Source organism: Malus domestica, chromosome 16 (assembly GCF_042453785.1).
Source record: "Malus domestica chromosome 16, GDT2T_hap1".
NCBI classification, from domain to species: domain Eukaryota; kingdom Viridiplantae; phylum Streptophyta; class Magnoliopsida; order Rosales; family Rosaceae; genus Malus; species Malus domestica.
Genome location: NC_091676.1, coordinates 7,126,451 through 7,151,615, shown reverse-complemented (window position 1 = coordinate 7,151,615; position 25,165 = coordinate 7,126,451). Strand labels below are relative to the sequence as shown.

At 39.2% G+C, this 25,165-nt stretch overlaps 5 protein-coding genes across 7 annotated transcripts; 2 read left to right on the top strand and 3 right to left on the bottom strand.

Moving 5' to 3' along the window:
- Positions 1-313: 313 nt before the first annotated feature.
- LOC103403078 (uncharacterized) lies at positions 314-1,664 on the bottom strand. Its single transcript, XM_008341899.4, has one exon. It carries the CDS (start codon positions 1,662-1,664, stop codon positions 462-464), a length of 1,203 nt encoding a protein of 400 aa, XP_008340121.1. The 3' UTR covers positions 314-461.
- A 176-nt stretch (positions 1,665-1,840) lies between these two features.
- LOC103403079 (pentatricopeptide repeat-containing protein At1g13040, mitochondrial-like) lies at positions 1,841-5,525 on the bottom strand. The gene is made up of 5 exons (XM_008341900.4): positions 3,966-5,525; positions 3,669-3,758; positions 3,054-3,249; positions 2,415-2,527; positions 1,841-2,272 (listed from the first exon to the last, which is right to left on the bottom strand). Exon 1 carries the CDS (start codon positions 5,523-5,525, stop codon positions 3,978-3,980), a length of 1,548 nt encoding a protein of 515 aa, XP_008340122.1. The 3' UTR covers positions 1,841-2,272; positions 2,415-2,527; positions 3,054-3,249; positions 3,669-3,758; positions 3,966-3,977.
- Positions 5,526-9,867: 4,342 nt separating this feature from the next.
- On the top strand, positions 9,868-13,536 carry LOC103403076 (protein-tyrosine-phosphatase MKP1-like). 2 transcript variants are annotated; one of them, XM_008341897.4, is made up of 3 exons: positions 9,868-10,159; positions 10,265-13,011; positions 13,145-13,536. In XM_008341897.4, the coding sequence occupies exons 2-3, from the start codon at positions 10,537-10,539 to the stop codon at positions 13,214-13,216; spliced, it is 2,547 nt and encodes an 848-aa protein (XP_008340119.1). In that variant the 5' UTR covers positions 9,868-10,159; positions 10,265-10,536; the 3' UTR covers positions 13,217-13,536. The 2 variants fall into 2 exon arrangements, with proteins under 2 accessions (XP_008340119.1, XP_008340117.1); XM_008341895.4 differs by having other exon boundaries at positions 9,906-13,011.
- LOC103403077 (coilin-like) lies at positions 13,440-18,027 on the bottom strand. Its single transcript, XM_008341898.4, has 13 exons — positions 17,731-18,027; positions 17,589-17,653; positions 17,208-17,489; positions 16,642-16,878; positions 16,371-16,440; positions 16,184-16,261; positions 15,584-15,851; positions 15,340-15,380; positions 14,952-15,149; positions 14,578-14,649; positions 14,351-14,497; positions 13,984-14,125; positions 13,440-13,903 (listed from the first exon to the last, which is right to left on the bottom strand). Exons 1-13 carry the CDS (start codon positions 17,935-17,937, stop codon positions 13,716-13,718), a joined length of 1,995 nt encoding a protein of 664 aa, XP_008340120.1. The 5' UTR covers positions 17,938-18,027; the 3' UTR covers positions 13,440-13,715.
- A 780-nt stretch (positions 18,028-18,807) lies between these two features.
- Positions 18,808-24,545, top strand: LOC103403075 (glutamate--glyoxylate aminotransferase 2). 2 transcript variants are annotated; one of them, XM_008341894.4, is made up of 14 exons: positions 18,808-19,138; positions 20,086-20,283; positions 20,490-20,555; positions 20,680-20,797; positions 21,383-21,464; positions 21,589-21,676; positions 21,805-21,963; positions 22,308-22,481; positions 22,580-22,711; positions 23,118-23,183; positions 23,284-23,348; positions 23,648-23,739; positions 23,824-23,980; positions 24,137-24,545. In XM_008341894.4, exons 2-14 carry the CDS (start codon positions 20,167-20,169, stop codon positions 24,264-24,266), a joined length of 1,446 nt encoding a protein of 481 aa, XP_008340116.1. In that variant the 5' UTR covers positions 18,808-19,138; positions 20,086-20,166; the 3' UTR covers positions 24,267-24,545. The 2 variants fall into 2 exon arrangements, with proteins under 2 accessions (XP_008340116.1, XP_008340115.1); XM_008341893.4 differs by having other exon boundaries at positions 18,852-19,250.
- Positions 24,546-25,165: the final 620 nt, after the last annotated feature.

Here is a 25,165-nt window from a genome sequence, read left to right as displayed (position 1 = left end):
AAAATTGTAAATGGAATTAAAATTATTTTTTAAAAGTTCAACCCTGCATTTTATGAAAGTGGCTTTTAAAAGTTGTATGAAGGTCATTACTATTAAAAAAAAAAAGGTCGTACCCAGTGCACAAGGCTCCCGCTTTACGCAGGGTCTAGGAAAGGTGAATGTCGGCTAGCCTTACCCCCATTTATGGAGAGGCTGCTCCCAAGTCTCGAACCCGAGACCTACCGCTCATGGACGAAGGCACTTGCTATCGCACCAAGTGCGACCTCTTATTTTTTATTGCTAAATTTTGAAGTGAAACAGTTTCTGGTGAAAAGAAACAATGCCCGATCAAGGTCTCAATATGAATACGAAAGTCAATGAAACAAATTTGGAAGTAACTTGCGAAAATTCGATGCTTGAAACACAATCCAAGAAAAAACAAAAGATGGAAAAAGAAAAAGGATGGAATTCCAAATGCTAGCTTAGTGTTTTGTCTTGCATTTTCTGGTCACCAGAACTCCATCAGGAGGTCTAGTGAGCACAACTCTGCAGTCACCGTGCAACCAGTACGAGTATCGGAGGATCTTTCCGAAGTTAGCTCGTGCCCGGAAATACCCCTTCACCTCAAACTCCGCCCGATTGTTCTCCATCTGCTTCTTAAGCCTTTGCCTTTCCAGCACTCCGAGACGCACCTGGCTGGCCACCATATGAACATTTGCAAACATGGACCGACTCCTCTCTGCCGAGAAGGGCTCGACGTACTGGGTGGCAATGAGGGTATTTCCGTAATATAGATCAATGATCAGGTAGCTAAAGTCGACGCTTACCTTCTTGTTTGGGTTGGTGAAGTTTGCCAGCACTGTAACGTCGGCATTGAGAAGATATCCCATGTCAAGATACGCTGCGTTGAGCGTGGCGGAAGAGACGTCGAATTTCGGAGTCCGGGGACGGAAAACAAGATAGATTATGAGAACCACTAGGCCGGTTATGATTATGAGAACCCAAAAAATTGCGCAGCAAATGGCTCCGGACCATGTGAAGACGTTGGTTTGTTGAGGGCGTGGTATGAGCAAGCCCTGCGGGTGAGTACGTCGGCTATGCGGCTGCCCTTGTGAACCGTGTGGCCAGGGATATTGTTTGTCTTCACGGTCATGGTACGGGGCAGGCCCGGTTGGAACTATAGGCGGGGTTTTCCGGCCTTTTTGCTTTTTCTTAGGATGTCGTTCGTCTTCTTGATCATGGTATGGAGCTGCCACGGGTGGAACTACAGGCTGGGTTTTCCGGCTTTGATGCTTTTTCCGAGGATGGTGGTCTTCATGATCAGGGTGCGGGGTTGGCACTGATGGAACTAGTGGTAGGGTTTGCTGGTCTGTCAGCGGATGTTGTTCTTCGAATTGTGGATGGAATGACACCAATGGACCCGCTGGGTTGGAATGCCGCCATTGATGCTTAGACCGGGGCCGGCGAACTTGCTCAAATTGTATTGGTTCTGGCTCGACTTCTGGTGGTTCAGGGTGATGCGGTCCAGGCCAGTCTGGTCTGAGGATGGGTGGCGCGGGGTGTTGGCCATGGTGCTGTGGGAGTGGCACCAATGGACCGTGTGGAGATGTTTGGGGAAGTTGTTCTGGAGTTTGTGACGGATATGGCCGGACAAAATGTGGGTTGGTGTCACCAGGGCGAGGCATGGCGGTACGGAGTAGTACTGAGAAATGAAGAAGTGAAGCATGGAGGAGCGGATGCGGATGCGGAATAATAATACTCAGGAATTGGTGTTAGAGAATAACTTGAAGAGAACTTCAAGGATGATTTTATGAAAGGGAAAAGAATCAACGTGTAGGTGGCACAGGAGGCAAGCAATCTCTGGTGGCAACTTTTTGTCCAAGTGCTTCTGTGTATTTTAGAGTGGCAGGAAAATTACATATTTGCCCCTATATCCAGCTTGCCTAAAGCTAAATGCTACAGAAGATGCAGACTTCAACTGGATATAAACACTTTCTGCCAGATATACCATTCAACACTAACTTGCTCATGCCCAGAGAACATCTTTAACCGTTACCGGAGATGTTATGTGACTCGGAGTCTGGCTTATAACAAATGCCGCAAGTATTTGAAAAGCACCTTGTCAGCAGTTGTGTTATACTTGTGAAAACTAGCGGTGATTCCTTGGAAGTTCTCTTCGTTTTCTTCCATCCTCAAGACTCCGGCATGGCAAAGGAAACCCGGTCTTCATATTCTTTAATCTGCTTTTCTTCGGGACATGGCCAAAAAATTTTGTTGTTCTTTCTGTTAGTCTCTACATGCAAAGGAAAAATACAAATAGCATCAATCAAAATTCTGCTAGAATATAATCCAATGCAAGTAAAAGAAAAAAAAGAGGGCAAGAGAATAGTGGCAGTAGATCCAAAAATCACTGCATTTCGAATAAGAAGTCATACTTCAGTAATTTTAATGCCCAAATTTGATTGATAGTACTCTCACGCTGGCGTTCTTGAAATAGATCTGCAGCCTCTGCATGTGAGCTATATGCCCATGAAGGTCATGGTGAACCCTAAGAAAATTTTTATAAAAAAAATTGTTGTAAGGGATTTAATGTAATTACTAATTAGCATAGAGTTATTCTCAAAATAAACAAATAACAACAACAACAACAACAACAACAATCACTGAGAGAGAGAGAGAGAGAGAGAGAGAGAGAGAGAGCTTGGTCAAACAGCTTATTCATATAAGGAATGCAGCAAAGATCTCAAGCAGAGACAACAGAAAACATGCGGTATTGTGCCCCATAAACGACATACTCAAATTAATAAAACATGAAGTCGAAAGCAAATTCTTGAGCAATCAGTTATCATCAATCACTTACATCATCTCATCTCACATCGAAAAAGAAAACAAGAATCAAAACTCTCAGCCACGCTTAATGTTGAATTCATTAGTCCAGAAACTAATAGGGAACCAAATCAATATGCAGTTCTGAAATCTTCATTAGGTTTCTCTTTAGTTTACCTTCCTTAGACAATTGGGGGTGATAGTCAATAATAATGTTCTCTGAGAAAAGAGTAAAGGTACGCAATTACCGTTAAGCAGTCTGGTTCTTGCAAAGCCCACTTGCATTACCTGTTGTTCCCCGGGTCAAAGAAAAGAACAAGGTAGGCTAAAGTACTTTTTGGCATTTTAAGCGGACTGCATGCATCAAGTTAGGGAGACAAATCATATATGGATAAGCATTGCCCTATTAAAAACGTTGGGCTGAACAAATCCAAGGTCCCAATCCTGCATTAAATGAACACAAAGAACATTATTGACCAATGACAAGAATATGGTGAGAAGACATTGAAAACAATTATGAAGGCCATAGAAATTTAGAAACAAATAATAATGAAGCAACAATTCCTTCAAAGCTTGTGCCTAAAATACAGCATTGTACCAATGATTTTATTAATCAACCACCACAATACTCACATCCTTCTACTTTGATAGTTTCACTGTCAGTTTTTTTCATGACGGTGAAATATATTGTCATAAGCACTGGACAAATGAATATATTCTGGGTATCTAATACTTATCCTGCCAAATCCCCTCATACACACCCTGTATATTGTTTGACGACACTCACAAGCAGCAGAATACATGTACTTGTATTCACATCAAATGGAAATATATATACATAAATGAATCCTACAAGCTTGTACCTGAGTTGTTTGTAGCTTGCCAGAAAGAGGATAATGGACCAGGCTTGATGAGGTGAAATACTCGCTAAGAAGTGCCTCTAACTATTGACTCTGCAATAGACCATAGTCCATAAGTAAGATAGCATAATCATCACAACCAATAAACCATACATAAAAATAAAAACAGGTCAGTAGCATCACAGGTTTAACAGTTTATCGATAATAAGCACCAAAACTTATACAACTGAACAATAAAACTGCAGCGACACTTATTGGTACATAAACATAAAAACTAAAGGGTTTGTATTCTATACTAACCATTTAGCATTTTCATGCAGCATCTTTTGAATTGATGGCATTAACCAGAGTCTCGGAGAAAGCTCCATCAAGAGTAAAGCCCTTTTCCATCATCTGATCCCATACCCTACAAGCGACTGAAACCTTATTCTCCCTTATGAGACCCCCAATTATCAATTTAAAAGTTACCTCGTCAGCGCTACATCCTCTAGTCTGCATTTCCTCATAAAGATGCATAGCGTCACTCACTTTAGAAGCCTTGAGCAGCCCGTTAATGAGAGCATTATATGAAATCACATCAGGGGTGATTCCCTTCTCTAACATTTCACTGAAAACACTACAAGCCATTTCAATATTCCCACTCTTACATAAGTGATCAACTATTGTGGTGTAAAATATACGGTCAGGCAACAGACCCATTGCTGTCATCTGATCAAGAAGCTTCTTGACTATATCTGAACTACCTTCTCTTAAAAAGGCATTTATAAGAATAGTGAATGTAACCAAATCTGGCACAGTGCCCTTGTGACGCATTTCCTCAAACAGTTTGTAAGCACTTCCAGTACGGCTTGCCTTGCAAAATGCTGTAATGATGGTATTATATGACACAACATTACACAACCCTTTTGGCTCCATCCTAGTTCGCATCAACAAATATGCCTTATCCGGTCTATTAGCTTTACAAAGGCCCATGAGAAGCTGATTATAACTATACACATCCGGTTCCATCCCACCCCTCTCCATTTTCTTCATCAACTTCTCAGCCTCCTCCAACATGAACGCATTACAGCAATAATTCAACAATACATTGTGAGAAACCAAATCCGGCTCGCACCCATTTCTCTTCATAAATGACTTGATTGCCTGTGCCTTATCAATCCTACCAGCACGACAAAACCCGCTAATCAATGCATTATAAATCAAACTACTGAAATTGATTCTACCCTTCATTTCATCAATGACAAGGTCATAAGCCAAATCAACCTTCCCACCCTTGCACAACCCAACAACCAGCGCTGTGCACGCAATGTTATCCGGCCTAAACCCTTTCCTAATCATACCATTCCAAATATCAACTGCCATATCAAATTGTCCAGCTTTACACAACCCATCGATAATTATAGTATACGATACAACATCCGGCTCTCTTCCTTTATCAACCATCCTATGAAACAATTCCAAAGCAAAATCCGTCCCGTTTTCTTGGCACAGAAGATTCAAATATATATTGAAAGCCCAGATGTCAGGCAATGCCCCAATCCTATCCATGTCTCGAAGAAGCTTCTCAATGAGGGTGAAATTTCTAATCTTACACAGGCCAGAAATGAACCTGGAGTAAGTAAAGGGGTCCAATGAGAATCCCTTCGGCACCATTTCGTAGTAGTAGTGCTCGGCGAGATCGTAACGCGAGTGCTTGACGAGTACGCCGATGAAGCGGTTGTAGTCGACGCTGAAAACGCGGCAGTCCGAGTGGGTCATTTCGTCGAACACCTGGAGTGCTTGATCGATGAGGCCAGTTTTCACGTAGTACGCTATGCGGCTCCTGTATATGAGGCGGTGAACGCCAAGACTTCGATACATATCAGAGTGAATGCATAGCAGAGACGGTCGAGGAACCTAATGCGTCGGAATGTATGGCATCCGGCGGAGAGGGAAATGGGAGGCTAGAACCCCAGAAATGGAGACGGAGGAAGGAAGAGTGGGTTTAGGTGTAGCCGCAGGTGAAACGACGTCGGTTCCAGAAAATGGTGGTATAGCTATAGCCATTCGATAGGAGGTACAGCTATGGCAGCTGCCAATGCCAAGGCCACCTGGTTTCAACAATGGCGATGACGAACGCAATGCGGCGCGGGGAAGGAGAGCGTGGGTGGATTTGGGTTTGGGTTTGTTCGGTTTAAGGATTTTTTGTTGGGCTTTGTATTTGGGCTGGGCTTACTTGGAAGTTAATTATGTTTCTGTTGGGTTTTAGTTGGGCTTTGAGTTTTGAAGACTAGGTTGTGTTGGCCCAATCTCATTTGCATGCGGACTTGTTAATAATAAATAAGTATGACATGACTACTTGCTTGGCATGAACATCATTTGGTGAAGTGAGTTTGCTATTCACAGACCTACTTTTATTTCTCATACATTGTTGTTATCTTCTGCTATTTGTTCAATCAAACGATCAAAAGTTAAGAGGATATGTGAGAAGTATAAGCGGATGTGTGTATAGCACTACCCATGATATAATCATGAATAAAGAAAGAAGGAATCGGAATGAGAGGAGTTCTTCCTCTAATAATTTTCTCAGGTATTGAACTACAAGTTGTAATATGAGTGCCACGTGTTTGTTGATTTCGTGTGTATTAGTAAGTAAATACATAAGAAGCCATAAATTCGACTGATTCTAATTTTTATACATGTGTTGAAATAACGCAAGAAGAATGTGAATTCACTGTGGAAATTCTAAATAAGTAAACACATCGATAATGTTAGGCAAAACTTCGGGAGCATGATCCTGTTTTTGGAACGTGATGTGAGACAACTATACGACCAATGGTGCATGTCAATCGTGTCGTTGTCTCATAAAAATATTCCAAAAAAAAAAAACATGCGAGTAATTGTATGAGTCTCTAGACATTTGCATCTACAAACTTTAGTCGTATCTCTTTTTATAATTAAAGTTCGACTCTTGCTTTCCATCCTCTAGATCGGAAAAATATATCGGCAATACGACACAAACAATTTCAAGTGTCTTAGAAAGTCTCATTAAGTTAGCTTACAAACATAAGAGGTCGTGCATGATTAGGAATCAGGATGTGTAAGTTGTATTCCAACTCACACACAAGTGGAAAACCGAGCTTTCACCTTATCCATGGTTTGAACATTTTTCAAATACTTTTGCTTAAGGACAAAGTAGTGAAATTATTGAGAGATAAACATAAAATTTGTTTTAAGTGACTAATTTATAGGAATTTAGATCATCTGTCTAAGTTCAATAATTCGTAATTACGGTGTTGTAATTAATTTTTGAGAAAAATTATAGAAATAGTGAGTTAAATTTAAGAGATCATTGCTCTAATAATTAAAATTGAGGGATCATTTCTTCCATTGAGTTAAAGTTGAGGAATCATTGGACAATTTTTTCTATTGGGTTTTTTTATATTTGCCCCTTGATTTAGCCTCATATGTGTGGCACGTGACTCATTTTGATGGAATTCTTGACGGAGTTGACGAAAATGACCATAACTGCACATTTTGATGAGTTAAGGGATCAGTGGTCACATATTTTTAGTTAAGAGACCATTACTGCAATTAGGTTAAAATCAAGCAACAATTGCTACAATTTCCTTTCAATTTTTTTTTTTTTGGCTCATAAAATAAATATTATGTTTTCAAACTTTTTTTTTAATGCAAACAAAACCTAAAAAGAAGGCGAATCAATAGTTTTTGGTTCATTATCATTTTGTGTATTCGGGTACATTTCTTCCACTTTCTTTGCGTACGCCGTTATTTCTCGATGTTTTCTTTTCTCTTAAAAATTTTAACAAAATAATGAATATTAAAAATAAAATAATTATCAGCATACCTTAAAGATGTTATAAGTTTCTAAATTACATCAACAAACATTTATCTTATTAAATTGACTCTGCATTTTCTAAGAGCTCCGGCGATAGTTTCATTTGTCCCTCATAACCTTCATGTATAAAATACAACTTTATGTTGGGTAGGGGGACCGGAGAAGAAAACCAATTTGATTTTTTCCTTAGCCACCTTTCTTGACCCAATATTTTCTATTTCTGCCAAAATTTATTCTTTCTTCTTTTCTATTGGTGCAACGGACGTTGACTACAACGGAAAAGGTCTTAGACTCTTACTTGTTCATATAAAATAATGCACGTCCATTTCTCACCAAAACAAAAATATAACGTCCACTATTTGTGTATAAAATCCAACAAACATGCTATTGGAATAAAAAATTTGAAATGTCATATGAACTTAATACATTTTTTTAAAAATTTGTCATATGATTAAAATGGTAAGAGATTTTTCATACCAATTTTATGAAATTATTAATTTGTCATCTTAATCTAACTCTATTAAATTTTCAGTCCAAAATAAATTATGTGCAGGACACTTGTGTTTTATTTTAGATATTTCAATATCTCACTATCCAAGTTGCCTTCAACAAAAATAATTCAGAGGCTTATCAAAAAATCAAGAAAAGGGTTGATCTGGTATATGAGAATTTGAGGGTTTGCCCTTTGGAAAAAGAGAACTACTTGCACTCACTTCTTTCTATTTCAAAGTAAATATGACTACAAATGTAGAATCATTACGGATCCTCCAAACTATGGACCTATGGTAAAGTTGGATAATATTCCTTATGTTGAAATGTCTGAAATAACCCTTAAGTCATGTACACAACACGTGATTTATTTTGGACGGAAAACTTAATGAAGTCAAGGTCAGATGACAAATCGCTTAAAATTTAAGTACATATAACAAATTGAAAAAGGTGTATAAGTTCATATGACATTTTAAATAAGGGAGTTTTAACGAAACACTCCCGAAACTGTTTACTTTAACGAAAAATGATATTTTTACTCTAAAAAACCATTCCTTGTACTATTCACTTACAACATTTTTTTGTCATTTTGATTAAAACTCAAAATTTTCAAACATTTTTTATTAGTTTCCATTAAAATAAAATTCCATTATTGGACAGTATATTGGAGGAATCGACCCCTAACTTACTATAGTAGGCGAAGTTTTGAAACTTCATCTTTAATCTTTTCCTAATTTAGTAGCATATAAAATTAAAGAAAAACTAATGAAAAGAGTTTGAAAACTTTGAGTTTTAACGATAAGGACAAAATAAAGGGTAAAGTGAATAATATCATAATTGATTTTTTAGTATAAAAATGTATTCATGCATTGTTTCAAAAAAAAAAAATCAAAGCATGCATTATGCACTGAAGTATTTGTTAATCTCGCCTTAATCAAACTTTGATCAAATCTTGAACCGCTGATCGAACCCATTAGTTTGGAAATTTGAACAAATCGTGGTTGACCAACAAGGCAATTTTGTCGATTTCTGGTGACATATTTTTGTTTAATTGGAACTATGATATATGCAAAATACCAATTGCCATGGGAAACTGATAACCACTTGGCACCTCCCAGCAACTAGGGATTAATGGAGTTTGGTGGGGATTATGCTTGTTGGCTGCTCGATTCTGACCGGGAAGTAGAATTTCCGACTCTGCCGTCCCTGACCTTTCTTTCTCTATCGCTGTTTGTGTGACGGTGTGACGGTGTGACGGTTTATCTTCCTCGTTAAGTATTAGGGTTTCGAAATCTTTCAACAGTTTGAGGCCTGCACGACCAAGTAAAAAAAGAAAGCACCTCTTCAAATACCAACGAGCCAGCCGTGTTTAGTTTCTGACATTCTTTACTTGGAGGTTCAAACATTGATCAAGTTGCTAGAATCCATGACCACGAATTAGTGTTTTTATATTATTTGGCTGAGTGCTTAAATTTTGGCGTCTCTCGTTTCCAACGCCCAACGCCATAGCCATCCATGAATTGACATGCTTTGAAATTGAGAACCATGTTAATTATCTTGTATGGTGGGGAAAAGAGCAGGTGCCGCAATTAAAGATACGAGGAGAGAAAATTGATTAAGGTGGTTTGGACACATGAACGAAAGACATATAAATATTTTGGTTAGAATATACGATTATGAGACAAAATGTCAAGATAAAAAAGGTAGAAGAAAACCTAAAAAGACTTGAAAATAAACTTTACCAAAAATATGGAGTGATTGGAGCTAACGACAGACTTACACCTTTGGCATTCTAAAATTCATACATTTACCCACACTGGTATGGAAATTACAGAAAAGCTCCCACTTTTGTAGGGACTGTCTTACGAGTCACGTAATTTGAGTGCTGTATTCCTGCACAAGATTTTGTCGGGGGTCCGAACCATCCCTTTACAAATGACATCACAAAACTCGGCATGCATTGCTTGTTAGATCATGGACGACGTGGCAGTTTGACTCATTCCCCTCCAGTCTATAAGCAACCACCAAGTGACTCAGTCCAACTCGTTCTCCCAAAACTCAGTCTCCTCCCTCCTTTCCCCTTCTTCTCCACTGGATTTCAAAGTTTGTCCCACACACCAACCGATTCTTCAGCCGGAAAAGATAATTTCCAATTTCCAATTTCCAAGTAAGTCTCTCTTAAAAAATTCCGACTTTAATTTAGTAGATAAAATAAAAATCCCAATTAACATTTTTCTTCCTTCCAACTTTCTGCTTGTCTCTACTGGTTTAGGGTTTTACTCGGTCGTTTTCGTGTTTGAATTTTGCTTCTGAATCAACTTTCTACGTTGAAAAGCTCTAATCTTTAGAGAGAGAAAGTGAGGAGAGAGAGAGAGAGGCGGTCAAGGGTTTTAGGTGAGAAAAAGAGCAGAGAGAGAGGGGTTGAAATTTCAATACCAACTGTTTACGCCAAAAATTTCAACTTGATTGGTTCTATGTTATTTCCTGGAAGTATCCTTCAATGGGTATCAATTAGTTTTTAGAATTTTTGTCAGAAACTTTGAGATGTTAGGGGAAGAAGAGAAGGACCGGCTCGCCGGAAATACTACCCGGAAAACCTATCTGCGGTCGGTTTCGTGGTCTGACCGGTCACCCTCTAAGCCCAACAATCCATATCCGAGGCCACAACTGAATACTAAGGTGAGGTCTTGCCTACCTCCACTTCAGCCCCTTTCAATAGCCAGAAATACCGTTAAGGAGTGGCCACGGGCAGGTTCTGATGATCTCGGGGTCTGGCCTCAACCGCAGACCCCGAGAGGGTCAGCTAAACCGCTTCCGAACTCGAATCCAGAAGAACCTGGGAGAGAATTTGAGTTTAAGAAGGATAAGCTTGCTTTTTTCGATAAAGAGTGCTCGAGAATTGCTGATCATATATACTTGGGAAGTGATGCGGTGGCTAAGAACCGCGAGGTTTTGAGGCAGAATGGGATCACTCATGTGCTGAACTGTGTTGGGTTTGTTTCTCCCGAGTATTTCAGAAATGATCTTGTGTACAAGACACTTTGGTTGCGAGATAGCACATCGGAGGACATTACGAGTATACTATATGATGTGTTTGATTATTTTGAAGATGTTCGAAAGCAAGGCGGTCGAGTGTTTGTGCATTGTTGTCAGGGAGTGTCTCGGTCCAACTCTCTGGTCATTGCATACCTCATGTGGAGGGAGGGCCACAGCTTTGAAGATGCGTTCCAGTATGTGAAGGCAGCACGAGGGGTGACTAACCCGAATATAGGTTTTGCTTGTCAACTCCTTCAGTGCCAGAAGAGGGTACATGCTGTGCCTGCAAGCCCAAATTCCATGTTAAGGATGTATCGGATGGCCCCACATTCACCATATGATCCTCTTCATCTGGTGCCAAAGACGTTGGGACATCCAGGTTCACAAGGACTCGACTCTCGTGGGGCGTTCGTTGTGCATGTTCCATCTGCTATATACGTCTGGATTGGAAAGGATTGCAACACAAGGATGTCAGATAATGCCAGGGCAGCTGCCTTTCAGGTCATCCGGTATGAGAGGGCAAGGGGTCCAATTGTGGACATCAATGAAGGTGAAGAACCGTTGGAGTTTTGGGATGCTCTTTCCAGTAGAATATTAGCAGAAGATTCCAGCAAGATGGATGCCAAAAAGGTAGAAACTTTTTCTTCCGCAGGTGATAAGGTTTCTGCAGCGAGCTGTGTTCCGGTGGGTGAAAGGAAGGTTGCTGAATATGATTTGGATTTCGAAATTTTCCATAAGGCACTTGCAGGTGGGGTTGTTCCACCTTTTTCAGTATCAAATACCGAATCAGAAACTTGCCTTCCAGCCAGAGAAAATGGATGGGGTAGATTGCGTCAAAAGTTTGCCAGCGGAATTATGAAAGAATTGATCACATCTGAGGTGAACCGTAACCCTACCCCATCTGATGTATCTGATATGGTTGTGGAAATTCATAAAGAAGCAGAAACCTCTGTTTCCCCGATTGAGCCTTCATCGCCATTATCAGCATCACGTCATTTTTGTGGTTCACCAGATTCCTTTGAATGTTATCCAAATAAAAGCCCACGTAGGGTAACAGATACTTTTAGAGAGGTAGAATGCTTCGTTCCTCTAACCGATAAGTTACTGTTACCTGCAACTCTTTGTGGTTCACCAGATTCTTTTTCTTGTTTTCCTGACAGAAGTCCTAAGTTTAGCTCCAAATCCCCAACACTCTCTCCTTCAACCTCTGATTACTCCAGTTCATTTACCTTTTCACCCTCATCTTCTAATTGGTCGGACTTGTCATATTTGTCTTCTCGACAGCCTTCACCTTCTGGCTTCGATTCCACAGATCCATCTCATGTTAAGAATATTTCTTTGGCAGATAACTCAAGCTTACTTTTCAAAAAATCTCCCTCTTCGCCTACAGAGGCCTTTTCGCCTAATTGTACTTTGGAAGTGACAAATACAGGCTTGCCATGTAAGGGGATTTCCCCCTCTATTGCGGAGCGTAGAGGCAGTAATCCTCCACCTCGAATGTTGGTACCTCCGGTAGATGAATCACCGAAAGTTCCGAGTAATCTGGTACGCTCATGGTCCTTCTCCTTACCTGACTTGGGTGATGATGCAATGGACACTGATTGCAACCAATCTGAAAATGGGAACAACGGAGAAGAGCTTATGTTAGATGTGGACAGTAGTCATCATGGAAATGATTTGAAATGTGAAAGGATCACGCAAGCTGCAGAAGCGATCAACCCAGTTTTGTACCAGTGGCCTTCTTTGAATAAAGTGGAGATGCATCGGTCTCACAAACTTCATTCTGGATCAGCGTATCTTTTGCCAGCTCCAGATATGAGTGCAGGCGCAAGTAATCCTGGTATCTTATTTGTCTGGTTGGGACGCGAAGTTTTGCATGAGGAAGGGCAAAGTCCGACATGTGAGGATAGACATCTTCACTGGGAGGCCACAGGACACAACTTCCTTGATCGCATGGGTTTGCCGATGAATGCCCCTGTACAGGTAATTACCATACAGTTTTTGTTTTCCTTGTTCCTCTGTGTTACATTATTGCTACTGTAATTTCAAATCGTGTTATGATTAATGCACATTAACATATCTAATCTTTGCTCGTGAATGCCTATGGTATCTGCAGATAGTAAGAGAAGGTGAGGAGCCAGAGCAGTTCCTGATCCATCTCAGCCGTATATCAATACAGGAAACGTAATCGTGACTAGAAGAATTGGAAGAATCGGGTTTTATGAAGGTTGTGGATTCGTGGACCTCAAAGCTAATGGGATTTCGGGATGAATCAGTTGCGGATCATGAGGGGAGTTGGCATCCTGGGCAGTGTAAGTGCCTCTTTACCTGCTTGAGCGATGTATGGAGTGGTAACAGAAACATGTACAGAGAACAAGTCGGCGTTACGCCGATAGAAATTATTAGTAAAGTTTTGTTTTCAAGGCAGATAAATAGTATCAATTGAAATAAGCGAATCAAGTATGTACATTTTCCCCCCTGTAAAGCACCAAAGGTGTTGCCATTCAAGACACTCCGATGAAAGTAGATACACTATACAATAAACGGCCTTGAATTGCACCAACGACCTCGCATTACACACACCGGAAATACTATTTTTAAGGCGAAAAGTCGGATTCTATTTCTTCTAAGTTCACAAAACTATGGACAACAGTTGATCTAGGAGACATTTACCCGCTGTTAGGTCCTTAGTGCCCTTGCGCTCTCAAACGAGCCACTACTGGACCTAACGCGCTACCTCTCAAGCCCCTATACGACCATGAGCTCCTCACCGAACCATCGTTTTTACTCCAACCGTTCTCCTCCTGCGACAGCTCCGCCTTCTTCGCATTAAATGCCTGGCTGATTTCATCCCATGCACTTGCCTTTCCATTTTCTACATGTGTAAACAAGAATATCGAATCATATTCAAATTCTTCGTGTAAGAGGGACGGAACGTGGAAATCTAATTTGTACCTTTCGTAGCAGCGTGAGTTTCCATGTCTTTGTCGAGCTGCCTGGATCCTGATGCAACATTTTGATCTCCAGTGACTGGTTTTGCTGTGTTGAGGTTGCCGTGCTTAACAATGCGGACATCAAAAAGTGAAGAATAATCTACCTGCACAGGATCAAAACTTGTCAGATGCTAGCAATCAAAGACTATGAAGCAATAGATCACAGCCACTGCTAGACTGATAAAAGATGGGTGAATATAACTACAAAAAGGTCGTAGGATGACGGTACCGGCATCAATATAACTCGATCATACAAATATTGGTCATAAAAACAGTAAATGGATGTATCGCACTTTGCAACACACTATGAAAGGTGGTAGTTCAAGTACCTCTAGAGAGCGATCTTGCCCGTAAAGGGATGTATCTGGCACTACATCAGATCCCTCATCCGTCCCCGCAAAAACAATGGGATACTCTGGAACCTGTACTAGCATAATCTTATTTGATTGAGGGTCATACCGTGACACTTCTCCAATCTACAGGGACAAGGAAACCTCTGATGGTAAAAATTTATGTTCACAAACGTTAGGCAGAAATTTAAGATAAAGAGTCATACTCGGTATGAGGAAACTTCAGGAGTCCAGCACGATGTTAATTCAATCAAACAATATGCAATTTGATCACCTTTCTGCAACACATTTGAATGCAAATTATCACCTTAATTCCTCAATACTAAAATAACTGCAATATAAAGGATTAAATTGACTTGATGTGAAAAGCACTTTCACATGGTCAAGAATATTCTCGACTCGTGAATATTAACTACATGTGCAAAAGATGTACTACCAGATATAAGAAAGGATAGCAACTGAAAGGTTTTTATAGTACAAAGCCAACTGCAAATAACTCTTATTTTTATTATATTTTTTTGCTATGATGAGGGAAACTAATGTTCATGGAAGCGACATGAAAAGAAGGAAAGCACCAAACCTTAGGTAAAGTAGTACAGAGCTCAAGCTTATTGAAGTCTATGTGATCATTCACAGGGATCTCTTTTTCAATATCCGGTACTCCAGGTGACTCTTGATTCAGATCGTTGTAGTCGCTTGTTCTTGAATGTGATGTTTTCTCCATACCCCATATTTGACCCCTCTTCTTGCTGGTTATTCCATTCCACCGAAAAGTTTCCTGAAGCAGGCAGGACATACAAATATAAAGAAATCACATATCTCAATAGATAAAGTCATGATGTAAAATAAAAAAAGTCAGAAGAAATTAAGAAGTATCTTACTTTTCAAGAAAGAAATTTTTTGAGCGTTTCAAAGTAGCCCCTACAGAAGAAGAAAAGTCTATAATGATCTAAAGAAGAGAAACATACCACTGGAGTTGTATTCTGCTGAATAGGCTGATCTTTGTCCACTGAAACAAGTACACACCTCAGATAATTGTAGTAACAAGTTATCCATAACATGAAGTATAAAGGTCGTACCCAGTGCACAAGGCTCCCGCTTTACGCAGGGTCTGGGAGAGGATCCATAACATGAAGTATGTACCCAAAAAATCAATTGATAAACTCAAATGCCACAAGTAATTGTCTATTCAAAGATCCGACCCATACATACCTTTTGCTAGAGGTTCAAATCGAATATGTCCTGGTCTAATTACTACAGGAACAATATCATCCTCTTTATCATTATCTGTGTATGGTTGCTTAACTACTTCATTGTTATCTATTTTCATTTGCTCATCCTCTCCGTCACTATCTGTGTCCGATTGTTCCTCCTCTTCTTCATTGTTTGTGTTTGGTTGCTGGTGTTCTTCAGGACATTTCTGATTATCTTTACCCGTTGATTGCTGATTATTTGTTTTGAGCAATTGCGTCTGATGCAACTGCAAATTGGAACATTATAGGTCAATTTTATTTCTGGAGAAAAAAGTGGTCCCTCTTGCAAAAAGCAGATATAGGTACTTCAGAGAACCAACTTAAGCGGAAGGACCAAATACTCCCTCTCGTAAGGACATATAGGTACTTCAAATACCAATTTATGATGCCAGCCCTCAAATTTACACACATATGCACAACATTCAAAACGGTAAGCTAAATATTTTGCGTAACATCCTCACTATTTTGAGGTGTGTACACAAGTGTATTTGTGGTGCATATGTGTGAAAGAGGAATCTTTATCTATTTATCACCTTATACACCAGTAACACCACATTACCTCTTCCTTCTCAGCTTTCATTTTTTCCCTCAACCATTGCCTTTTGGCCTTTTTACGTCGAGCACTTCTACTAGGAAGCTGGCACAAAAAAAGATAAAAGGAGCTCACACATTTAAACTTGTAGCTGATATAAAAAAAATGTATGACAAACAGCATGTACATCTAAGATTATAGTGATAACTACTACCTTTTTACTTTCACCAGGCGTTTCAGATGAAACCACACCCTTTTTTTCGTTCTCTTGAAGCTGACAGGATCTATCAAACAAAATTAGGAAAAGAAAAAATGGTGAGTACTAGATGTTTACGGTCTTACAGAAATTTGGTAACATAAATTTCTAAAAACCTGGCTCTATAGGGTTAGCTAGCAGACCAAACCTAGACTCAAGTGCGGGACATATGAAACTGGAATAGAATTTTTTGCCTTTCATCATAATTACAAAAAGGCCAGAAAGCTACCTCTTTCCATTGGGCATTGATTTACTTATTCCATCAATTCTTTCATCAGTCTTACGGGTGCTTGAATTATCCAGTCCATCCTCAACAGTAAATGACTTGTCCATCTTGGAATGTCTCTTTTTGGCGAGAACACGAGACTGATGAGAACTTTTTGTCTTCTCTGCACGGACATCATTCTGAAGGCCTTCAGGTAAACCAGAACATTCTTCGGTAGCGGAAGATTTAATTCTCTTCCTCCTGAGATATATAAAGGCAAGTCACATGCCTCAGTAATTGCGTATAATATCATAAAAGCCTTAACCAAAAACGTAATAACATATAGGATCCAGTTAAATTGTCCAAAATATCACTGATATATATTGCAATGAAAGAAATAACCATTTCAGTTTAATTCTGTTTAAAGCACAACTATGCAAGTCACAATTAAAACGAAGTTCTAGTGATGATATCTCCAATACAAACATGTACAGCAACTCATAGTACACTTTTTCAATCAGATAAACAAAAGATACATTCCGCGCATGCCATTGCAAATAAGTCTTCAGAAATGGAGTAAAAATACATACTTTGAACTCTGAGGTTTATCTGAAAGCTTCCTTTTCTTGGACCGTCTGTTTGAACCGTTGTCAGGTGGATTCTCAACAGGAAATAAATCCTCCAATTGGTCAGATCCATCCTCTTCCGAATCACTATCATATCCTCCAGTCTCCTTTTCGAATTCTTCATTAGCCAGAAGCTTCATACGCGTATTCATCGGTTGCCTCTCCACAATTTCCTCCACCTCAATAGCGTCTGTTCCATCATCAAGCAGTGCAATTTCAGACAATGTGCCCTCTTTCCTATTCACACTGTTCAAATAAAAAATCAATACACAAACCCAAATATAAAAAATTATAAAAAATTTGAAAAAACCCCCACATTTTCCGATAATACAAGCAAAAATTGACCTGATAATATCTTCATCCTTGAAAATGGAGGTGGATTCGAAAGGCGGAAGCACAAACCCATCCATCTGCGAAAAAAATATAAAATTGCTTTGAAATTTCAATTTTTTGTTCGGGAATTAGGTTATGGGAAGGGGATGCTTACGGAGATGAGGAGACCATCGGGGCAAGAACGGTGGAGGTCGAAAGCGTGGAGGAGATAGGCGGCGAGGTTGGAGATGGTGCGGTGGTGAGGTTTGAGTAGAATCCAGCTCCGCCTGAGTCCTTGTGTCCTCTGTGACTTGCTCAGAATGTGACGCTCCTTAAATGCCACCCGAAGCCTCACGCCGTCCGTCGTCGTCGTCGTCATCATCGGAAGATGAGAGAGAGAGCGCGCGCGGAAGGAATCGCTCGACTTCTTAAACCCTCGCTGGGGTTTTCTCAGAGCTCCCCGTTGAGCAGTAAGCTGACAGTTGTTCTGCTACTGTTAACTGGGTATGGGCCTGGGCTTAGGAAGCTGGATCATCGACTACTATTAATTTATGGGCCCCTTGGGCTTGAATTGAACTGTCCTCGTAGATTTTCCGCCGCATTTTTTGCTATGCTGCTTCACACTCCACTTTACTCTACTTTGATTTCTAAAACTCAAGTTGTGCCACTTTGTCAATTCCGTCAAAAAATTTGTTAAGTCGGCTGATGTGGCATGATCGGGCCCACTTATTTTTGCTTTTGATTGCCACGTGTAGAGGCCAGCAACAATTAAGCTTAACTGCTGTATTTGAACCTAACAGTCAAAGAACTTGTTCTTGAAACCTAATTAGGGATGAAAATTAATGTGTGGGAGATGTTTTTCTCATGCCTTCATGTTTTAAGTATGTTATAATTTTATTACTCAAGTGCGTCGTACATAAAATCAGTGAGACTTCTTATACCTATGCAACTAAGAACTCGTTTATAAGTGGTTTTAAAATAACTGAAAACGCTTTTAGAAAAAATATTTTTATATTTCAAAACATTTGAAGTGCTTTATGCAGAAAGCAATAGACAATGTGCTTATTATAAGAAAGTATTTTCAGAATTCACTTACATATTTACCTAATTAGTTCTAAAAATATTTTCATAAAAAAAAATTATGTTTATTTTAAAATTACTTACAAACGAGCCATAAAACTCGTTAGCCTTTTTCTCATGTTTTTAGAGTCGCGAACCGTAGGACACCCCATTTAATACGACATCTCATCATAAATTACAGTGTCGTTTAAAAATTTGCCCAATTGAGAGACAGATGGCAAATATCAACCACTACATTCTTGTCTTCTATGTCAATTAGTCAGATTGCGAGCCCGACGACAGCGGCACCCAATGACAATGCCAGAAAAAGGAAGATGAATGCCAACAGGCCCTCGTTATCTGCCAAAGGAATGATGAGATGAGAGTGTTAAAGCTGCACCACATTTCTGACACGAGATTTATCCTCTCCCTTGGCAAAATTATACCAATAATCCGTTTATAAATTTTCAGTGGCTCTGCTGCAGCTGCCATTGCAGTCACTTCATGTACTGCCACAAAATAATGTACGTTTTTTTCTCTCTGATCCACACCCCAATAAAATAATAATAAACCCTTCAGTTTTTATACTGCCTACCTTGCTTTTCTCTGCAATTTCCACAGACCAAAAGCTCACAGGTACGGCGGCTGTACCCTTCTGATTTTCCTTCTTCTTTCTGTTTTGAGCTTTTCGGTGAATTGGGTTATTATCTGTGTTAATCTGCTAACTGGGTTTGCTTTTTGGTTGGTGTTTTACTTAAAGTTTTGGTTTTTGGTGAAGATCTGTGATCGGTGCCTGGTTGGTTCTCTGTAATTTTACTATTTGCCGACTCCAGTCGTTTCTTTTTTGGTTTTCTGCATTTGGGGTGTCGTTTTTTTGGCGATTCTGAACTAAATATTGCATCTTTTCCAGGTTTTATAGGATTCATCTGTTGAGATATAATTGTTTAGGCTTTCGGTTCGATACTTGTGATTGCGGTTGCTCATATTAATGCTGGTGTTTGATTTTAGTTTGTTAATCGGGATGATTAGTCCATTCAATGAATTAGTTTATTATTAATGTGAAATTTTAATTTTTGGTTTAAATGACACTGAAAAAACTGGAGGCCATACAGAAATTAGTTGAATAAATAATGAGTTCTGGGATTTAAGTTGACTGGTGACTGGGCCGATATTCAAGCTGCCATCTTCACACCATAATATTTGTTTCCGTCTTTCGTTCTGCATTTCACTCAATGAGTGCAGTCTTCCTGAGAACTGATAATCTTAGTGAGAAATGCCTAAAAGAATCAAACTAATGGGGGGAAAAAATGCAATAACAATCTGGTGCAATAATGGAGGGGTACAGGGTTCGTTTTTCTTTAAAATAGGGTTATTGATTATGGAATGGAGTTACTTTTCAAGGGATTATTCGTGAAGAACCCTTTTAGTTTTTCATTTGATCGTTTTTGTTAACTTACTCCAAAATCTGCAGGTTAGGGAGTGAGTACATAAATTGGCTGCTGTGCCTTCTCATTGCGTTGAGTAAAACTTTTTAGAACATAAAACTATCATCATGCCCCTTAAGGCATTGGACTATGAGTCACTGAATGAGAACGTGAAGAAGGTTCAGTATGCTGTTAGAGGCGAGCTGTATCTTCGAGCTTCTGAGCTTCAGAAGGAAGGAAAGAAGGTACAGATACCACTTCTTTTTTGGTTTTGTCTGGCAATGCTGTTTTTCTTGGATTTCACCCTTGTAAAATTGCCTTGCATGTCTTCTTAACTGCAATCAACTTAACATATATATGGCAACAGAACAGAGTTTAAGTGGATTAGTAGTCCCAATGACAATTCTATCAGATTTTCGCGCTGTCTCATTATTCAACTTCTTGTCTGCAGATTATTTTCACAAATGTTGGGAATCCTCATGCTCTAGGACAGAAGCCACTGACTTTCCCTCGCCAGGTTCTTCATATTCTCATATAGTTTTTTTCGTTGCTAAGCTGATACTCACTTTTTTTTAGTTTGAATTGTTTGAGTTGCTCACTTAAATTGTCCGTTGTTCTGACCAAGTAATCTTTTATTGCAGGTGGTTGCTTTATGCCAAGCTCCATTCCTTTTAGATGACCCTAATGTAGGGTTGCTCTTTCCTGCTGATGCAATTTCAAGAGCTAAACATTATCTTTCAATTACTTCGGGTGGTCTAGGTATCCACTTTACCTTACCTGCCTTTCATGTGATGTTATCATGGGAAAAGAACTTGACTATATCCAATGCACCGAAGAATGATTTTTCGTGTATTAAACTCCCAAAAGCTGATTACACACACTCGCACACCTGCTAAATAATTTAACTGGTGCTGCCATCTTAACTTTTTGAAAGACATATTCAGTTTATTTCAAAATTTAGCATATCTTATAAGATCTATTTCCTTTCGTTTCTCCACAATGATCTGCCCTACTGATCACCAATCCATTTCATGTTCATGTGGCGATGATCAAATTTTTTCAGTATCTGACCGAATCATGTTAACTGGAACTTTTATTTTGTATTTAAAAGCTAGATAAACATCTTATCTTGTCATTAGTTGGTGCTATAATCATGTTATATCTCCATCAATTTCGTCCTACCTGCTAACTTGCTCCGGTTATTATAAACATGAAATTGCTTGATCCCCATTATCTGCAATAAGCATAGCTGAGAAGTTGTTTCTGGGGTCGCCAAAGTTTAAGAGCTCCTTTTATCAACTGTAAGTGTGTAAATGAATAATTTTCTTCACGTTGTATGTGTAGGTGCTTATAGTGATTCCCGAGGTATTCCAGGGGTTAGGAAGGAAGTGGCAGAGTTCATTGAGAAACGTGATGGATATCCAAGGTGATGGTTGCTAGATATCAATCCTTTTACTTTACTTTTATTTTTCCCAGAGGCAATAAAGTTGTTAATTTGGTTCTGAAGTTGTCACTTAAGGTATTTGTTAATTTTTGGGGCCATATTACAGTGACCCAGAGCTCATATATCTCACCGATGGTGCCAGCAAGGGTGTGATGCAGATCTTGAATGCTATCATCCGTGGTGAAGGGGATGGGGTAATGTATCTTCCTAAATGACGATAGATAACAGATTACTTAAATATAAATGCTCTCTTTTTGTTATGTTTTTCTTCTTGACACCTCAATACTATCTCCATACATATTCTTATTTGGGATGCTGGCAGATTCTGGTTCCAGTCCCACAATACCCACTCTATTCGGCTGCGATATCTCTGTTTGGCGGTTCTCTTGTTCCTTATTACCTAGAGGAAACAGCAAATTGGGGTCTTGATGTTAATAATCTTCGCCAGTCAGTTGCACAGGCTCGTGCAAATGGAATCACTGTTAGTATGCTTTTTCCCTGGCTTATTTATCGAAGAATGCAGGAAATGTGTTTTCAAACTAAGAGTAAACTACATAAATGGGTGAATAGGATCAACCTGCAATATGCAGGCTGATTAATTTTTCAATACGGATTTCATACAGTACAGACTTTTGTTCGCATGCCTTTAGGAGGAATTTCCTCTCCAACGTTTTCCTGTTTACCTCCTGGATGCTAATCCTAATATCTACTCCCTTTTGAATATAGTAGTAAATGTCAATTTCTTCTATTGTTTGCAATTCAATAACAGAGTTGAGCTTTCTGTCATGGTTTTTACTACCAACTAAATATTTGCAATACAATCAGGTAAGAGCAATGGTGATTATAAACCCCGGAAACCCGACTGGTCAGTGTCTTAGTGAAGCTAATTTAAGAGAAATATTGAACTTCTGTTACCATGAAAGCCTAGTCTTGCTTGGGGATGAAGTTTATCAGCAGAATATATACCAGGACGAGCGCCCCTTTATTAGTTCTAGAAAGGTAAATACTCTTAGCTACCAGAGTTAGCTGCATGTGCCTTTCCTTGTAGTTTCAGCTCGAATCGATAAGTAATTCTTTAATTCTGATAATATTTGTAGGTATTGATGGGTATGGGGCTACCTATAAGCAAGGAAGTCCAGCTTGTTTCTTTCCACACCGTCTCCAAAGGATACTGGGGTGAATGTGGACAGAGGGGTGGATACTTTGAGATGACAAACATTCCTCCAAAGGTTTGTGCCTCCTCTATGTTGCCTATTTGCATCACATACTCGAGTTTCCAACGCACTTGACATTTTGATTGCCAAAAGAGGATATGCAGAGTATGCCTCCAGAAGCATGTAGGATTTAGACTTAACGGAAATACAAGAATGCTATAAAATTTCTGAAAGGTAGGGATTTTAACAAGTTTAAGATTTGATCAACTAGAAGCCTCCCCAGTTTCAGGTTACATCTCAGCTAATACTAGAACAATTTAAGGTTTTTTTTTGTTTCGTACTCTGAAAAAGTGTTTTTATGGCGTGTTGAATTAATCAGGCAAACTTCTTGTAGAATGGAATGAATTCAAGCATTCTTCAATTCGGTATATATAAGCTCCAACGCTCATTGAGTGTTTGTTTTCTTGATATCATGTTGCAGACAGTTGATGAGATATATAAGATTGCATCAATAGCACTCAGTCCAAATGTTCCTGCACAAATATTTGTGAGTGAAACTACAATATTTCGATGTGCTATTCTATTTAGAACTCATCTCTGTCCAAAACTGTTTATCTAAATTAGGGAATTACTTGGTCTATATACAGATGGGGCTGATGGTCAACCCTCCCAAACCTGGAGATATTTCATATGAGCAGTTTATTAGGGAAAGGTATGCCCTCTAAAAGTATACTTGAAGGCTTTTGGTATTTAACTAAACGGAAACTGAACGGTAAAAGCTGTTCTGCTTTTCCATGGTCAGTAATAGTCTACTGAGATAGGTCTAAAGCTTTAAAACAGCTTTTAAACATCATTTCATGTAAAGGATGTGAAATGGATAACTATCGGTATTTCTTGTTTATGTGAAATTATCAATAATATTATATGGGATTTGGAACACTTGATGAGTGGTATCAAGAGATGTCCTCTCGAAGCTGTAAATAATGGTGGTTTCTGAATTACTAATTGCAGCAAAGGGATCCTTGAATCTCTGAGGAGAAGAGCCAGGATAATGACTGATGGATTTAACAGCTGCAGAAATGTTGTTTGTAATTTCACGGAAGGTAAAAAGTTGCTTACAACTCCTTGAAGTTTACCTCAAAAATTTTATGGCTGTTTTTGTTAATTGTTAAAAAAATTGGTTTTAGGTGCAATGTATTCATTCCCACAAATACGCTTGCCACCAAGAGCGATAGAGGCTGCTCAACGGGCTGGAAAAGTTGCCGATGTTTTCTACTGTCTCAAGCTCTTGGAAGCCACTGGCATTTCCACCGTCCCTGGATCAGGGTTCGGACAGAAAGAAGGGTAATTAATAACTTTTAGCAATCTTCAGTTCTGGAGTATATACTATATACCAAACAATGACCTCGCCTACTGTAATAAGTTACGCATATGTATGAAACTGCAATACAAAAAACCAGTTTCTAATTTGTTTTTACTTTTTCCCTTTTTGCCGTATAGGGTGTTCCACTTGAGGACAACCATCTTACCGGCTGAGGAAGACATGCCGGCCATCATGGATAGCTTCAAGAAGTTCAACGACGAGTTCATGGATCAATACGAAGATCAGAGGGGATATTCGAGGATGTAAAGATCCAGCAAATCAAAAGGTTTCTTATGATCTCCAGCTTATGCAAAGCTGTCCACTCTAAAGTGTCTTACTTTTCACATTAGGCTGTATAAACGATATAAACTTCCTTCTTCTGTCCACAATTACTGTCACTTCTTACATATTAAATATGTATTCGTAATTCTGCTTTCCAGCCTCCACTATAAATTGCAGAGCACTAAATTCCAGCTTTAAGTTAAATGGGGACCAACGGTGATGGGATACTTCAATAAAGCTTGCTATACTGCTCATTCGGGTCTATTAGCTTTGTCTTTCTTTTCCTTTTAGCTTGGGAAGTAAGGGCTCGTTTGATATTCGGATCAGATTGGATCGTTGAGCTTGACTACAACAGTAATCCTGAAACAACGAATGCTTCGATTATAAGTATATATACGTGTTAATTTATGTCATTTGACACTCTTAAATTTAATTGAACCGACAAACCCAAAACAAAACTACTTGCTATGTTGGTGATTCTCTCATGCAACTAAAGTTTAGTATTAACGGTGTTATCGTTCAATAAACACTTGCTACCTGTTCAAAAGATTCACTATCCGCTCACTGGACAATTGCCACTGATGAGTTATTGACCTGGGAGATTCTCTTCCCACACTATCCTTTTTTGTTCACACTTTCACTTTGGTGTAGCGTTATCCCCTCTAGCCTTGTCTTCTTCTCATGATTTTCGAGCACGCTTTGTTGAAAAAGTCAAACAATCATATAAGATGTTTGCCTAAATTAGCATCCAATCAACGTTGATTGAGCAAAAACATATGTTGGAATGATTACCTTCTTACTTGGTGCTGATTGTATCAATTAGCTAAATATTACTTTCGTGCTTTGTTTCAATTATATCAATCATAGGAGTCAACTATAGGATT

Bases quoted from the DNA above. Each gene is read 5' to 3' on its own strand.
- LOC103403079 (XM_008341900.4), bottom strand. From the start codon at position 5,525: ATGTATCGAAGTCTTGGCGTTCACCGCCTCATATACAGGAGCCGCATA.
- LOC103403076 (XM_008341897.4), top strand. From the start codon at position 10,537: ATGTTAGGGGAAGAAGAGAAGGACCGGCTCGCCGGAAATACTACCCGG. The intron at 13,012-13,144 runs GTAATTACCATA...TGGTATCTGCAG, and splicing joins CGATGAATGCCCCTGTACAG to ATAGTAAGAGAAGGTGAGGA.
- LOC103403077 (XM_008341898.4), bottom strand. From the start codon at position 17,937: ATGATGACGACGACGACGACGGACGGCGTGAGGCTTCGGGTGGCATTT. The intron at 17,654-17,730 runs GTAAGCATCCCC...TTTTTTTCGCAG, and splicing joins CCGATGGTCTCCTCATCTCC to ATGGATGGGTTTGTGCTTCC. The intron at 14,650-14,951 runs GTTTGGTGCTTT...AATGTGTTGCAG, and splicing joins TCTGTACTACTTTACCTAAG to AAAGGTGATCAAATTGCATA.
- LOC103403075 (XM_008341894.4), top strand. From the start codon at position 20,167: ATGCCCCTTAAGGCATTGGACTATGAGTCACTGAATGAGAACGTGAAG. The intron at 20,284-20,489 runs GTACAGATACCA...TCTTGTCTGCAG, and splicing joins TTCAGAAGGAAGGAAAGAAG to ATTATTTTCACAAATGTTGG. The intron at 21,964-22,307 runs GTTAGTATGCTT...CAATACAATCAG, and splicing joins CTCGTGCAAATGGAATCACT to GTAAGAGCAATGGTGATTAT.
- LOC103403078 (XM_008341899.4), bottom strand. From the start codon at position 1,664: ATGCCTCGCCCTGGTGACACCAACCCACATTTTGTCCGGCCATATCCG.